This window comes from Dreissena polymorpha, chromosome 8 (assembly GCF_020536995.1).
Source record: "Dreissena polymorpha isolate Duluth1 chromosome 8, UMN_Dpol_1.0, whole genome shotgun sequence".
In the NCBI taxonomy this organism is placed as follows: domain Eukaryota; kingdom Metazoa; phylum Mollusca; class Bivalvia; order Myida; family Dreissenidae; genus Dreissena; species Dreissena polymorpha.
Genome location: NC_068362.1, coordinates 100340900 through 100356518, shown reverse-complemented (window position 1 = coordinate 100356518; position 15619 = coordinate 100340900). Strand labels below are relative to the sequence as shown.

Sequence of the window (15619 nt, the reverse complement as noted above, 5' to 3'; positions counted from 1 at the left end):
TGTCTGTCTGTCTGTCTGTAAGTCTGTCTGTCTGTCTGTCTGTCTGTCTGTCTGTCTGTCTGTCTGTCTGTCTGTCTGTCTGTCTGTCTGTCTGTCTGTCTGTCTGTCTGTCTGTCTGTCTGTCTGTCTGTCTGTCTGTCTGTCTGTCTGTCTGTCTGTCTGTCTGTCTGTCTGTCTGTCTGTCTGTCTGTCTGTCTTTCTGTCTGTCTATCTATCTATCCATCCATCTGTTTATCCGTACACTCACCCACCCAACCAACCACCCAAACACCTAAAAAACCAAAACCAATCCTCCCTCATTACATTTATTTGCCCTAATGTATACCTATTTGCATGTGTGGGCATTCACAACGGGTTCTTATGTACAAGTCTTCAGGGAAATATCATCGGTGAAGTAACATGGCTTTTCACAATATAATACAACATTAAAAATCTCAAAGACAGCAAAACATTTCATAATAATAATATTTTTGTTATGAAATAACTCAGTAATTTATGCGCAAATTTGGTTTCTATGACAGCACATACTTCATGTAAAATAAAAATTCGCTGGCGAAACATCTATCCATCCATCCATCTATTTATCCGTACACCCACCCAACCACCCACCCAAACACCAAAAAACCTAAACCAATCCACCCTCATTACATTTATTTGCCCTAATGTATACCTATTTGCATGTGTGGGCATTTACAACGGGTTCTTATGTACAAGTCTTCAGGGAAATATCATCGGTGAAGTTACATGGCTTTTCACAATATAATACAAGTCTAAAAATCTCAAAGACAGCAAAACATTTCATAATAATAATATTTTTGTTATGAAATAACTCAGTAATTAATGCGCAAATTTGGATTCTATGACAGCACATACTTCATGTAAAATAAAAATTCGCTGGCGAAACATCTAATGCGGCAGAAACGCAATTAAATTCCTTTATAAAATACGATGTTTAGTCTGAACTTTTCTGTTGACTTTTACATAACATATTAACTGCCATCACCTAATGCGAATTACTTGTTTTATTATTTACTTAATTGTATTTGTCGTCCTCAGTTAACTCAAGGTGTGTGATGTATCCATAAAATCACTTCTTCGACTATGTTGTCATCTATACTCTTCAATAAAAAGTCAACGGCGCTATTTTCAGGCTCTTTATACGATTTTTATTTCAAAATTGGATTCCATATTTTATCCCATTTTCACCGCGACATTGACGGTATAACACGTTGTGGAATATACTTGCTTGTATTCAACACTGTGGAATATACCTGTCGCGTGCACGGACTACTTTTTAAATGACGTCATGCGAGATGCGCTAAAATTAGGTCGATATTGTTTGGTTCATTGATCGAATTTTTAAGGTCACCCATTAGAAGAAAATGTGCATATTTTGCAGAAAAATATATATATGACATATTCACCAAAAGAAATGTTGAAATGAAATATAAAATTACACGATTTTTGTTTTGTTAATTTTTTTATATTTATATTTACTTTACCACTGAATGATTTTTCATAAGAAACAAAGTCGACAAAACTTAAGCTTCAAAATTATACGACCTTCAACCTTTAAATCTAGTTATATGACATGATTTTTCGCCATATGTATAATGAATCAGCTGATTGATGGCGTCATAAAATGACATACTTATTGCGTCATTTTCCCCATTTTTTTGACGATTTGTTATAAACGCGACTTATTTCACATGTTTTCTACATGGACTTTATGTCGACATATCTGAATTGTCAATTGATCACATTTTCCTTAGTTCGTGTAATGTGCATTGTTTATAACCAAAGCATATACTTTTGACATTTAACTTAAATATTAAGAATGTACAACAAGCCATACACATATCGCACAGTTCATGAATAATCTGCTATGTTTGCTTTCCTATTTTATTCACGTTAGGCATAGAGCCGTGTAAAGTATAAGATGGTAAAAATAGCACCACACTGGAATTGGGAACGTCCCATTTTGTACACGGGTATTTTCTACTCATTTATCTGTTGTGTACTGGAATGTTTTCCATTCTTTGTGTATTTATATATTAAATTATTTTCTCGTACAATAAGGGCATTTACCATAGATAAATAAAACATTGTGCAAGTTTACTCATAATTATGTTTGTATGCAGAAATCTGCAAATGCAACCGAGTTTACCAACGGCTATTATTAGATAAACTGCTCCGGTTCATTTGAACAGCAGTAATGTAGAGTACATGACGTAGCGTGTGACGAAGAAGAAAGTTTATCGCGTTCATAAACTCATTTGAACAAAGTGATAGAATGGCATAAGGGTCTTTATTTAACTATGCTAAAATAATTATTAAAGACCCTAGATGCAAAATCGTCAAACATTGAGTTAAATGGATTATTAGATGGATTTTAAAGGATAATTAAAGGTAAGACACTAGTTCTTACATGTTTTGATTTTTGTTTGTACTTTTGTCGTTTCCTGTTCTCGGGGAAATGATTTTAACATGGGCGCCATTGATGCATCGGATCACACACGGCATACCCATAACATTATATAAAAAAACACGTTCTGCGCGTCCTTAAATTCGTCGTCCGAAGTCGGAAAACGTATTACCCTGTATATTTTGTCAAATAAAGTGTCAGTCGCTGCAATTGTCTGTTTACTCGTCAAAATTGTCAAGGTCTTCGATAGCTAAAGAAACTTCAGCGTACAGTTTATTTAGTATTGACAGACCTGTACAAAGTCGCGCCAGTCAAAAATCATAAAAAGCGACATTTAAAGTTATGCTAGCCAGAACTAGGTCGTCGATGGTGTACATGTATGTTGACATCGACAGCATTTTGTCAGGAGCAATCGCCGCCATATTTGATTTTGATCATTTTCTTTCGAAAATAAAATGAATTATAGTAAAGTAAAATCTTCTTTTCGCGGTCGTAATGTGTTAAAATTCGCATACTGCGTAAAATTGAATGTAGGCATATGGTGATATTTTTACTTGTTTTACAGTTTGTGTGTGAATTTTTTAAAGACTATTTTGCGTACCAGAACAAATACATGTATATCACTACGTATGGTTACATTTGTTAGATTTTAAGCGCTTTTATGACTGAATTAAAACTATTGTTAATGTTAATAGATCTATTTATGTTAAATGCCACGTTGAAAAAATCAAATGGGATAAATAGAATACTAGGATTAGCGTTGAATACAGAGAAGTTTATGTTGCTCGGCTCGAACACCGAAAACGCTCGCCAAGGCTCGCGCTTCCGGGGTTCTAAGCCTCGCAACATAAACTTCTCTGTATTCAACACTAACCTAGTATTCTCTATATCTAGGTTTCCACGAACTTTAGATGAGAGTTTTAGAATCTAGGTTGAAATGTTCGTACTTTGTACCGATTTGTAGCGTTTATATTTGGAGTTCAGTTTTAAAAATTACATCTTGAGGAGAATAGAATTCTGAATACGATAAAAAATCAAAGTACTGACAGTACTGGTGTGATGATGCTTTTGAGAGGATGGATATAAAAGCATCAAGTTAAGTTTATCTACATCACCACAATCACCACAATTGTGTATGTTGGTACGAAAAAAAAATTTGGTACAAAAATTTTGCGAAAAAAATTTGGATATGAAAACAAATTTGGGTACGAAAAAATATTTGGAAACAACAAAATTGGGACCGAAAAAAATTTGGGTACGAACAAAAAATTGGGGATGAAAAAACAATTTGGGTACGAATAAAAAATTGGGTACGAAAAATTTTAGGTACGGAAAAAAATTGGGGGAACGGGAAAGTAGTACCTGTGGGGAACTTGACCCACACTTGCACATTTTCGGCCCTTTCCGTCAAACATCAGATAAGTTCATCGAAGGCAATAGTATGAATACACATTTCGGATGCGGTAATCCGGTCCTACCTACGCGCGTCAAAATGTAATCGAAATATGTACACAAGTCTGTCAGGAATGATTGAATTAACGAAGAAAATCGTGTAATGATGTAAGTTTTTTTAAGGAAATGTGCAGAAAATATATTAAACAAGAGCTGTGTTTGTGAAACACAATGCCCCCTGCTGCGCAGCTTTGAAGCAATATATTTTACCTTTGACCTTGAAGGATGACCTTGACATTTCACCACTCAAAATGTGCAGCTCCATGACATACACATGCATGCCGAATATGGAGTTGCTATCTTCAATATTGCAAAATTTGACCTTTGACCTTGATCTTGAAGGATGACCTTGACCTTTCACCAATCAATATGTGCAGCTCTATGAGATACGCATGCACGCTAATATTGAAAAAGTTATGGCCAATGTTAAAGTTTTTGGACAGACAGACAATAATATTTGACATTTGACCTTGGAAGATGACCTTCACCAACACCTTTCACAACTGAAAATGTGCAGCTCCATGAGATGCACATGTATGCCAAATATCAAGTTGCTATGTTCAGTATTAAAAAAGTTATGGCCATTAAAGTTTTCGGACGGACGGACAGACTGACACACTGACTGAGTGTTCAACTGATATAGGCCACCCTACCGGGGGCATATAAAGCAATGGCGATATTTTTCTCAGCCACATAATTGTTAATAGTTTGATATCACAAAATGAAAGTGAAAGTTGAACTGTCAAAAATGACAACCTGTCAACGTGTTGTTTTTGCTGGCACGAGAGGGCGATTACACTCAATGTGTTCACATTTTGACCATAGGCTTTGTCAATGACCTTTATAGTATGGGTAGCTTTGATATTATTTATTGCTATCATGTAACTGCATGATTGTGTATATGTTTACAATACACAAAGCAAAAATAATGATATAAATATACTGATTGAGCTTATAATAACCTGAGAACTAGAGCCAGGTCAATTAAGGACTTAAAATACAATTTTGTGTCCTGATTTCATGAAGAAATGACCATGCATGTCCTAGATTTCAAATTCAAGGCCCTGGTGTGACACATTGGTAGCATTACCGTTAAACTGTTACCAGGCTTATAAAATTAGTTTTGATTGAACTATCTAAGGAAATCTAAATCAGGCACTGATTTTTCTTGTTTTAATACAGTCATAGATCAGTTGTGGCCTCTGGGTAATGACCAATTTTGCTTACTTGTCACACCCTTAAAACTTTTCACAAGTCTATAATAGCAAATCTGGATTTAGGTGATCTCCAATGTTACATTTAAACTTTAGCTCTGTTACAAGAGTGCTGGTAAAGTCCAGTCACATATTTAAATCAGGCCATGTCAAAATCAAAGTGTCAAAGACAAATGAAAGATGCGTTCATTAATTATTGTCCAGTTGTTTACTACTGCTGTAAGTTTTTATATAATATGACTGATGAACATCATGTGAGAGAAAATTCACATTATCATTGTATATCAGGTTTAGCAGCCTTTTAGATAACAAAGTATGCTAGTTTTCAATGAGGATCAAACCCGTGGGGCTTTTAGGAAGATTCTGAAATTTTCGATCCCTCGAGACCAAACCAAAAATTAAGTCAAATATTGCCGACTCGGTTTTTTGAGTCGGTTCATGAGGGATAATGGAGCTCGATTGGACATTGTCGGCTCTGATACTATTTATATGTACCCCGAGTACTCTTAAGTATACTTACATGTACCCTGGGTATTCTAAGTATACTTACATGTACCTCAGGTACGGTAAATAAACGTAATTGTACTCGGTCAATATTAGACTGACTGTACCCGAGTTGTATTCACGCCCAAAATCCGATGTCGTAAAACGCGCAACCGCTTATCTTAAACACACTTCTCTTCAAAAAACACTGCATCAACATGCTTTTTGAGTATGTGTTCCGATAATATAGAGGCCATTCTACAGAAAATTGACATAAATGTGCAGGGCTTAGCACTAAGGCACGTCCGAACGACATGCACTGCCTGTACCTTGGTCCGGGCTAGCCAATGTCCCAGGAACATGCCCGACCAGTCGTGTGTATTTTGGGCGGGATTATATGTTCTATATCAATAAACTGCGTTTTAAATAAGCTTTTCAAAGATGCAAAAGTCTTAATACAGTACGATCAGATGACAATTAAATCCCAGAGTGAGTTCAGAGACAACAAACGGATCGTATCTCGAAATAGATTCGGAACCCCCTGATTGCAATCAAAAAGAGGCCGACAATTCAGAAAATCCCCTGCGGATTTCCTGGTGAAACACGTCAGTACCTATTTTTAAACGGAATGCCGCTAGACACGGTTTTTGATTGGTTTCCTCGAAGTGACGTGTTTTCTCAATGAAAATACGTTAGAAACTAAAAGCCGGGATCGCCCAGGATCGTCCGGAATGATGAAGGTATAAAACTCGACATTAACACAAAGTTACTATAAAATTAATAGTTATTTATCAATTTTAAATAATTTTAATTTGTTGTCATTATGGAAAAGTTATTACATCCTTAAGACGATTAATAATTCCATTTAGAGGAAGAAAGAGACTTTATTTAGATTAGAAGTGTTTTGACAATATTTTTTACGCAATTCAATTAGCAAAACTAATATTAATGGTCGATCCCGGCTTTTAGTAGAAAGTTAACCCTGTACAATTGTTACAACTACCGTAACACGTTATTTTGCTAAGATTCACTTACCATTTCTTGTAAGACGGTAACCCGGCAATCTATGTAAAAAAGGTTTTAACGTTCATGCCATTGTTTAAGTTTGGCTTTACGGGTGGGGATGGGGGTTCCTCGGATACGAAAAGAAAAGCTAAGGAGGGAAGTAAGACAAAGTATGAGGAAATAAAAAAAAACAAGAAAATTTCTCCAGAAATGGCGTGAAGATTACAAATAGATGTCTTAAATAGATTAATATTGAATTCAATAGCATTAGTAAGGCAAGCTAATAAGAATGATTTAATCATAATTGCGCATCTCCAAGCACAAGAAAATACAAGTTGAATGATAAATATAAAGGTTTTTATAATACTTGGGTCAGGGCACATGAAAGATTGGTCAGGGCTAGTAGGTTTTGCATTTACTAGCCCGAACGGGCTAGTTGCAAAAAAATTAGTGTTAAGCCCTGATGTGTATATATAATTATTACAAAAAAATAGTCGACAACGACTGATTTAGGGTTAAATTTCCCGGGTACATTTTAGTATATTTACCGTACCCGGGATACATGTAAGTATACTTAAGAGTACCCGGGGTACATGTACGTAGTACCCGAGCCGACAATGAACAATCGAGCGATACTGGAAGGTGCAACATCTCTCACGCCCCCTAGCATCGCCTTTAGCAGTATTCAATTCTCAACAGGAAAGTGCTGGAGTCATTGATCCCGAGGGACAAGAAAAACAATTGATTAATGTTCGAAATAAATAATTTGATTAATGACAATTCTATTATTTGAGCCAGGTCACAGGAAAAACGCAGTCAAATCAGTATCCAATAAAATTATTTGTTATTGTCATAATAACGCTTTTAAGCAAACAGCTTTCAAGCGACTGCAGGCTGATCTGGATCCAAACTGGTCACAATCGCCTTAATGTCTCTTTTGCTGTGACACAGTTCATTAAACTTTAAAATGATAAAAGGTACTAACACTAAGAAAGAGTATACAAACCAGTAAGAGTTTGAAATCAATGTTGAATTTCAGGACAGCTTGGTGATCTGCAAATCCCCGATGAAATGTTGATATCGGGTATCATAGTCATTCAATAAGTCGCAAAATGCTCGAATACAATTTATAAAGCACAATGTGACTTATATTGATAACTAAAAATACCAGTATGCCAGTCAACATACGCAGAACATTTAAGTATCACCTAAATCTCATTTTCGATTGATAAATTGCAAACTGGACATAACCGTAAATGTTCAGGCAAATTCTCATATCCTGTTTCTAGTCGAATAGGTGCCACCCCACACCGGAATTTAGCAAAAGCAGATCTATATTTTATGGGCATTTTAGATTTCACATAGTTTTCTGTATCAAAATCATGCTTAAAGATACGATATGTTCTTAGTTTGTTTCTACCAGTACGGGATGGACCTTGTTTACTCTGTATTGAATCTTTCCACTGTTCTATGTATTTATTCATGGTTACAGATTCTACAAGATTACATAATTGCTTCGAGGTAACTGTTGCACATTCATCAAGATAATTCAGCATATCAATACTTCTGAAATAAGATTTAACATAAAATTGCCAATTTCTGCAGTTATTATTACTTCTATGACAGCATATTGAGAAAACTTTACTATTAATTCTATTGTCATCCATGCGTTTCAGTCTATGCCATTGCTGTACAACAGATCTCCATTGTTTCACATGTGATGGTTGCCATGATAATTCACCATAGAGAACACTGTTTGGTGTATATTTGCCCAAACCCAAGAGAGAGCGCATAGCTCGACTCTGGACTGCATATATGCAAGAGAATGATCTAACACCCCACACTTAGCCCCCATAATATATGACTGGCCAAACAGTGCTATCATATAGTTTCTTAAAAACATTGTATGGCACTAAAAACATTGTATGGCACTCCGCCGATAGATTTACATTTGGCAATGAGTAACCCAAGGGTCCTGCTTGCACTTTGAGAGACACTTTTAGCAGTAAAATCAAAATCAAGGAACTCATTTAATAACAGCCCGAAGTAAGTTGGAATATTTTAAATACAAAATAAAAATCTAAGAGATAATCGTCTATTTAGTCAAGATGCAATAGTCTCCGATTGACGTGCTGGTATGACAGTAAAGCTGGACCTCGTGCCAGACAAAACGCCACAAACTTTGGCCAAGGGTCTCAGGTAGAATAGAAGGTCAGTTTTTTATCAGTAACTGATATTTAATTTTTACCGTTTTATTGTTGGCGTTAAGATAATCTTCGTACTAATCTAGATCAAAGAATGATATATATCAACGTGTTATTGTATTATTTGTCTTTGAAATTTGGACCAATTTAAGTGAAGTTAAAATTGTATTTATGTTTTAGTTCCCTATTTAATACAAGACTATAATACTCTTTAGTCGTGGGTATTAAAACAAATATTGTGTGTGCTGCTGTTGTAATTTGCTATTTCCTTGCGTAAAATAAAATACAATATAATACAAATATGTAATTATATACAATACGAAGCCACGTCGACAACAACGGAGTACTATTTCTTTTGTGCACATTTTCAGGCAGAGATGTGCAATGCCTTTATTCGCTACTACCCGCGTGTAATGGGCTTTGACCAGTGTATCCGGAATGGAACCATCAACCTGAATTGTTAACCCATTTATGCCTAGTGGACTCTCCAATCCTTCTTAATTGGATCAATTTATTTCCATAATTAGGGATGTCTAGTATATGTATTTCTATATTTAAAATATTTCTTACAGAAATTCCTTTAAGCAAAACAGAGCAGACCCAGATAAGACGCCTCATCATGCGGCGTCTCATCTGGGTCTACGCTGTTTGCAAATGCCTTTTTTTCTAGACGCTAGGCAAACATGGGTTAATTTTTGTAATAACACATTGAATATAACACTCATTCAAGTTTAAACCTTTTCTTAATAGGTAAATATATTAAATGAAAGACATACGTGGCTGGACTTTTTGTTAACATAAATTTCATGCATACTTTCCGATTTAAGTGGTGTAAGACATTCAACTTACAATTGTAATTGTGTGTTTTGCACATGCTGTTTATTATAATCCCAAATTTGGTTAATGTCATCTTAAATTATTTATTTTTTCTTGCTTATGATTTAAATGTTCAGTAGTACATATTTGGTGAAACACATGTATTGTATTTCTTTCAAATTGCTATTGTTATTTTGTATTTAAACTGGGTAAACGGTTATTCTGAATTCAGAATAGACGAGTTCAACATAAGTACTAAACAAGTCCCAAAGAAATGAAATAACTTTTGGTGTTTTGCATCTAATAATTTAGTGATAAGTACGATTTCAATTCAATTATATTCATTTTTCAAAACAACCCGCTAGACAATACTACATGCCAATCATGGCATCAGTTCAACCTTTCAACCAGTGTGCATAATCCGAATATCTGTATAATGGCAATTTAAGATCGTGCTATTTAGCGCTATAAAATTGTTCACAAACAAAGCATACCGATTATTTTGTATTAAAGAAAGAAATTGATGAATTCATCTTTCAGATGTATTGCTAGTTTGGGATGATCGCGATATAAACGTAATAACGGAGTATGTATCTAGGGTAAATAGAAATTTCCATACACAACAGTTTGTGCATTTATTGAAACAAATGTCTTTCAGTTAGATAAATGTGCTTTTCTGTTAGCATAATGGATTTCATTGTTTTCAATATATTTAATTGTTTTATGGTTTCACGTGCTTTATTTTTCTAATAACTTTCTGTTAGCACTATATATTCGGCTTATTTATGACAATATTTACCTATTGACTGTTTAATGTAAAACCATGTGTTTTGTGATGCTTCAACATCAACGCGATATTTTAAAGTTTATCCCCGTTGACATTGTATATTTTTATAAAGCTTAACTTGTTAAAACACTATGCGGTGTAAACACTAAACCGTTAGATTTCTTCGTGTTACACAAGTGGTTTGCACGTAAATTGTCAATTGAATTTAATAAATGTACAATTTAAAATTGTAAGTAGTAACTAACAGAAACGCATGCTATATACGTTCTGAAAACAGCGATATAACCTAAAGCTCGCCAGGTTTTCATTTGCTAATCTTCTGGAATTGTGACATGGCATCTTTAATAAAGTCTGTTTGATAGACGAATCCGTTTATATAGCTCTACACATTTGGTTGAGGTTTTATTCCTTAACAGCCGCGCGAGGATCTGAAAATGTATGTAAGATTTCTTCTCGCTCGTCGCAATCGTCATCTACGAACAGTTTCAGTTCAAATCCGTAAAACTGACCATTCGTAACCGACGTTCCATTATCGCTCGTTCCAACCTTCAAATCACAAAATGTCATGGTCACGCCATTAACGCTTACTCGTGGTTCCGTCAAGTAGCACCTGTGCACATTTGGTCCGTTCACTCGCTGCCTCACGGAGTAAATCATTCTCTGTCTCAATGTGATGTCAGCTCCTAAGGGAACGAGTTCGTGCTTCAAACCTGCACTATAGGCTAGTTTCAGTTTCTGTTTGTGCACAATAGAGGTGCCTTCGAGTATCTCTAAAACTCCCTCCACAGCCCCCTCGATCTCTGGAAGAAACATATCAATAGCACTCAAGACGCAGTCCTCTGATACCATGAAACTCAAACCATCTTGTCCTCCGTTATACGCCCACGGGGATGCTATTGTTTTACACCTGTAGAACATGCATTTCTTGCTTGCAAGTTTCCTTGGTTCGTCGATGAATTTCGAAACGTTTTGCTTTTTAATAATTGTTCGAAAAACGCTTACTTTTTCTTCATTGGTGAGGACATCGTCGAGTGCTACAACATCGCTCATCTCGTCCAACGTCATGGAGGGAAATCTTATCAAGCTTATAACTACTTCACCCAACTCCTTTCTTATAGCTCGGCCAGTTTGTTGAATTCCCGCAGTTGTGCACCTTTGAGACGCCCACTGCTTGCACGCGAGGTAGATATCGATTTCACTTGCATTGAACTGACAAAGTTGCACTATTTCTTTAAGCCCCGCCTGTGTAATTTCGAGAAAGGACTCCGATTTCAATACACTTTTAGATTCCCTCGTGATGAACTTTAAGCATTTGCATCTTAGATCCGCACAGTCAAAGACAATGGCCTGGTCCAGGATTGTACACACGTTGTCAGGGTCCATATTTAGATCCATGTACGACCTGCATAAATTTTCCAGGCATGGCACGTCGTATTTCTTTGCCGCGTAAAGTAGCAACAAAACCGTGTCCTCATTAATGCTGACCTGGTCCCCGTATATGTATCTGTATATAAAGAAAAGACAAACCGTTACCATAAGCATAATTAAGTATAAAACAATAAACAAAAGACTTCTTTTTTGATAGTTAAAATTTACACGCCATTTAACAGAGTGCTTGAATATATCAAACAAACAGACAAACGTTCTCGCATCAGTTACTAGTCAAAATATGAATAAGGAAAAGACACGAGGAAGTGTCGACACCAAAATGCGCTCTCGGTTAACTCAAATAACTTAATTTTATTTTATAAAGCCACTTGGTTTAACCACATCATAAATATCAAATAGCGCATTTCTATACCCATGGATATTCGTTAATAAATGTACAACAATAATTAAATACAATGGAAAGTAAATAGTGTATCGGTTCAAATTATACAAACACGCACATTAGAGTACATAATGACTACAAGAGTGCCAACCAATCGCGAACAAAGTAATGCTCATAGCCACACAATTACAAACCGTAATTTTAAAAAAATGCAAAACATTATCCACCTCACAAACATCGCCAACGTAGATGGCTCAATATCCGGAATAGGAATGACGTCACCTGTCTCCGCGAGCGGTCCGCAAAACATAGCATAAAAAACCGGACTTCGGCTGGCCAATATTACTTTATGACACCTTATCTCGTGTTTCTCCTTTCCGGCCGTTAGTGTGACGTCACATAGAGCCTCGTTGTCAAGCATTTTTAGGTTCGCTTCGGCAAGCGATTTCGAAGAAAGCCGGCTGGACGCCATTTCTTAAATATAAATAATTCCTACTTATGAACGCACTTACATGTATACAACGATTGTAAAAGAAGTTGTTTTATTAACTGTTAGTTGGCTTAAAGGAAAATGAGATAATAATTTGTAACTGGTTATTAGTTTCTTTACTATAGACATCACGCATTAAACGTAATTTTAACACAATAACATAATTGCAAATTCTTCTGTAATGTCTAAACTATGTATTCAAGTGTGGTGTACTTTGAATTACTATGTCTCACAAAAACAAAACGAACAATAGATCGGTCATTCATACAGACCTATCAGGTTGATTATTATGAAGAGTATAGTTGTTTTTGTAAATCTGCACGACAAGGAATATACTTTTTGAATTCTGTATTTATGGTTATCCTTATCATTGCAATACGTTACCTAATGGCTGCTTTCGGTTTCGAATTTCCTGATATCAGATCCTCTCATAATGTCACCGTTCTCTTCCTGTTGAGAAGATTATAATGACACATAAATGCGGAAGTTAAGCGAACAATAAAACCTTAAATGCGAAAAAATGCTAACTTCCCAGTGCACTATTTATGATACAGCAAACCGCAGTGAACGTGTAAACCACTTGACTTAAGTAATTCATATAAACTTGGTTTATTTACAGTGACATTTTCTTCCGTAGAGCAAAACTATCAAACCGATCTAAACATGGATACATCAGTTACCTGTTTATTTTTCTTAAAATTATTTGGTTAGCATTGCACGTGATTATATATGAATAAATTTATAAGAAACAAATTATGAATCATATTTTATTGAATAATCTAACGCGCATATCCAGTGTAGTTGTAATGCATTGTATGTACAGTTGGCGATGTTTGTCGTATGTTTTAAACTAATCTACGCAATACATAACGTATAATTAAGTTATTTGCGTTAATTTTAACTGTTGTGTTTAGTGTCAAATGATAAATATATGAGTCGTGTTCTGAAAAAACTGGGCAAAATGCATGTGCGTAAAGTGTCGTCCCAGATTAGCCTGTGCAGTCCGCACAGGCTAATCAGGGACGACACTTTCCGCTTGAATGCTTTTTTTAGTTTCAAGAAAGTCCCTCCTTACCGAAAATCAAGTTTAGGCGGAAAGTGTCGTCCCTGATTAGCCTGTGCGGACTGCACAAGCTAATCTGGGACGACACTTTACGCACATGAATTAAGCCCAGTTTTCTCAGAACAAGACACATATTATTTGCAGTCAGTCAAGTACGTCCCGCGAAATCCGATAAAAAATGAAGTTGGCAACAAACTCTATAACAACTTTAAATACAATAGCGTAATCTCAAAGAACGAAATGCTTGTAAAGTCAGATTTGAATAAACACACACTAAGAATATTGCAAAGTATTTGGCATAAACAAAACAATACTCATATCTACTTATATACCTAACAGATGTATTACCGTGATAATAACATTAATCCAGTACACGTTCATATTCGCTTAATACAACCGGGTTTCATACAAACGATAAACTGAAATAACTTGTCGCAAACAAAAATACACAGCTCACTTACCGTGTCGGGATAAACTGCTATTTACACGTGCTTTAAGTGCATAGACAGTGCTATTTGTGCATTCAAATATTGTTTCTCTTTCAGTGCTGAAACCGAATTTTTAAGGCATTTGCAAACAGTTTGAATCCATATGAGACGCCACAAAACGTGGCGTCTCATAAGGATCCAAACTGTTTGCTATTCTGATAGTTTTCTTTGAAAAAAAAACGAAGAAAATGCTATTTTTAAAAATTCAGCATACGACATTTTAGCAGACGACCAATTTCCCAGCATGCACAGGGTTAAGTTAACCGATATCAACATATCGTATGTAAAAATAAGATAAGTTTGTAAATTTCGGCGCGTATAAATGTGGGGCGATTGTTAAATCTTCTATATGCGCCTGACAGAAACTTGTTTATATAGATGTGGGGGTGGTTTAACAAATACATATCAAAATAAATCGTAAACTATATTTGAAATCGCTGATGGACAGGATTTAAAAACAACATTATTTTATTCCTTTCCAGGTTTACATTGATGCCGTAGCTGAACGTTTACTTTTTAAGGTGCCCTTGAATGTGCCAAAAAATTTACTCCATTTAAAAACATTATTTTATTTATTATTATTATTATTTTTATAAACCAAAACACCAAGTGTAAAATTGCAATTATCCTTACATATATCTGCAATAAACAGTATATTCAACTTAAATATATCATTACTCAGTTAACTTGCTTGTTTCAATTTTATGTCCATAAAAATAACATATATCAATAGTTATTTAACCAAATTCCTTAATGTATCGATTTCTAGTTAATGTGCCAAATTTTGTTTAGTCCATGATGTAATTCATTTCACAATTGGAAATGTAAATGTACGATGTTAACATTTGTCAGTAAACAAATATGTTCACGATTCAGTAGTCGTGTTAAAGCTGCGATGTTTAAGGGACCTTTACACAGATGTTGGCATGTTTACAAGTTAATCATTAAATGCTTTAAATTGATGAATGTAAATATGAGTTAAAGAATTCCTTTATAAAACGAAAATAAATTTAAAGAAAGAAAACATTAATACCAACCTGGGCTAGAACAACTGACCTTGTGTTTTTCAGGGATGTGGTATTTTGACGTACGACCGACACGATGTGAATTTACGACACTATTTGCAATTAAAAGGTAACGTTATGCAATTAAAAGGTAATTATGTGTGATCAACACCTGATTAAAATGGTTGTTATAATAGAGAAATACAAACATATTTATTTGTATTTGGTTGTTTGTGTTTTACTAGATTTACTACAATCAAAATCAATCAACATTTGTTAATTTCATGGACACATAATGTCTGATATTCTTTTAACTTCCTGTATATTTATTTAAGAAAACATAAATCATACAAACCCATACACTCGCTTTATGCAATACGTCAGACAAACTATTGCTTATTATTCTGGCTCAATTAA

General features: G+C 35.1%; 2 protein-coding genes across 10 annotated transcripts in view; one reads left to right on the top strand and one right to left on the bottom strand.

Annotated features, from left to right (window-relative positions):
* LOC127841496 (BTB/POZ domain-containing protein 6-like) overlaps positions 1-15619 on the bottom strand; it is a 79162-nt gene that overhangs the window by 34114 nt on the left and 29429 nt on the right. For 2 of the 8 annotated variants that reach the window (XM_052370363.1, XM_052370361.1), the window contains exon 4: positions 11514-11890. The exons of 1 other annotated variant lie outside the window; for it this stretch is intronic. In XM_052370363.1, the coding sequence (XP_052226323.1) occupies positions 11514-11890 (377 nt within the window). Of the gene's footprint in view, positions 1-11513; positions 11891-12384; positions 12633-13031; positions 13098-14042; positions 14143-15619 lie in introns of those variants that run through there. 5 more of the 8 variants (XM_052370357.1, XM_052370356.1, XM_052370359.1 and 2 more) reach the window with 5 other exon arrangements.
* The window catches only part of LOC127841497 (tyramine beta-hydroxylase-like), an 80814-nt gene that overhangs the window by 40092 nt on the left and 25103 nt on the right, over positions 1-15619 (top strand). The window contains exon 8 of one of the 2 annotated variants that reach the window (XM_052370364.1): positions 11141-11313. The exons of the other annotated variant lie outside the window; for it this stretch is intronic. The gene's annotated coding sequence lies outside the window, so the exon portion shown is untranslated. Of the gene's footprint in view, positions 1-11140; positions 11314-15619 lie in introns of those variants that run through there. 2 annotated transcript variants of the gene reach the window in all.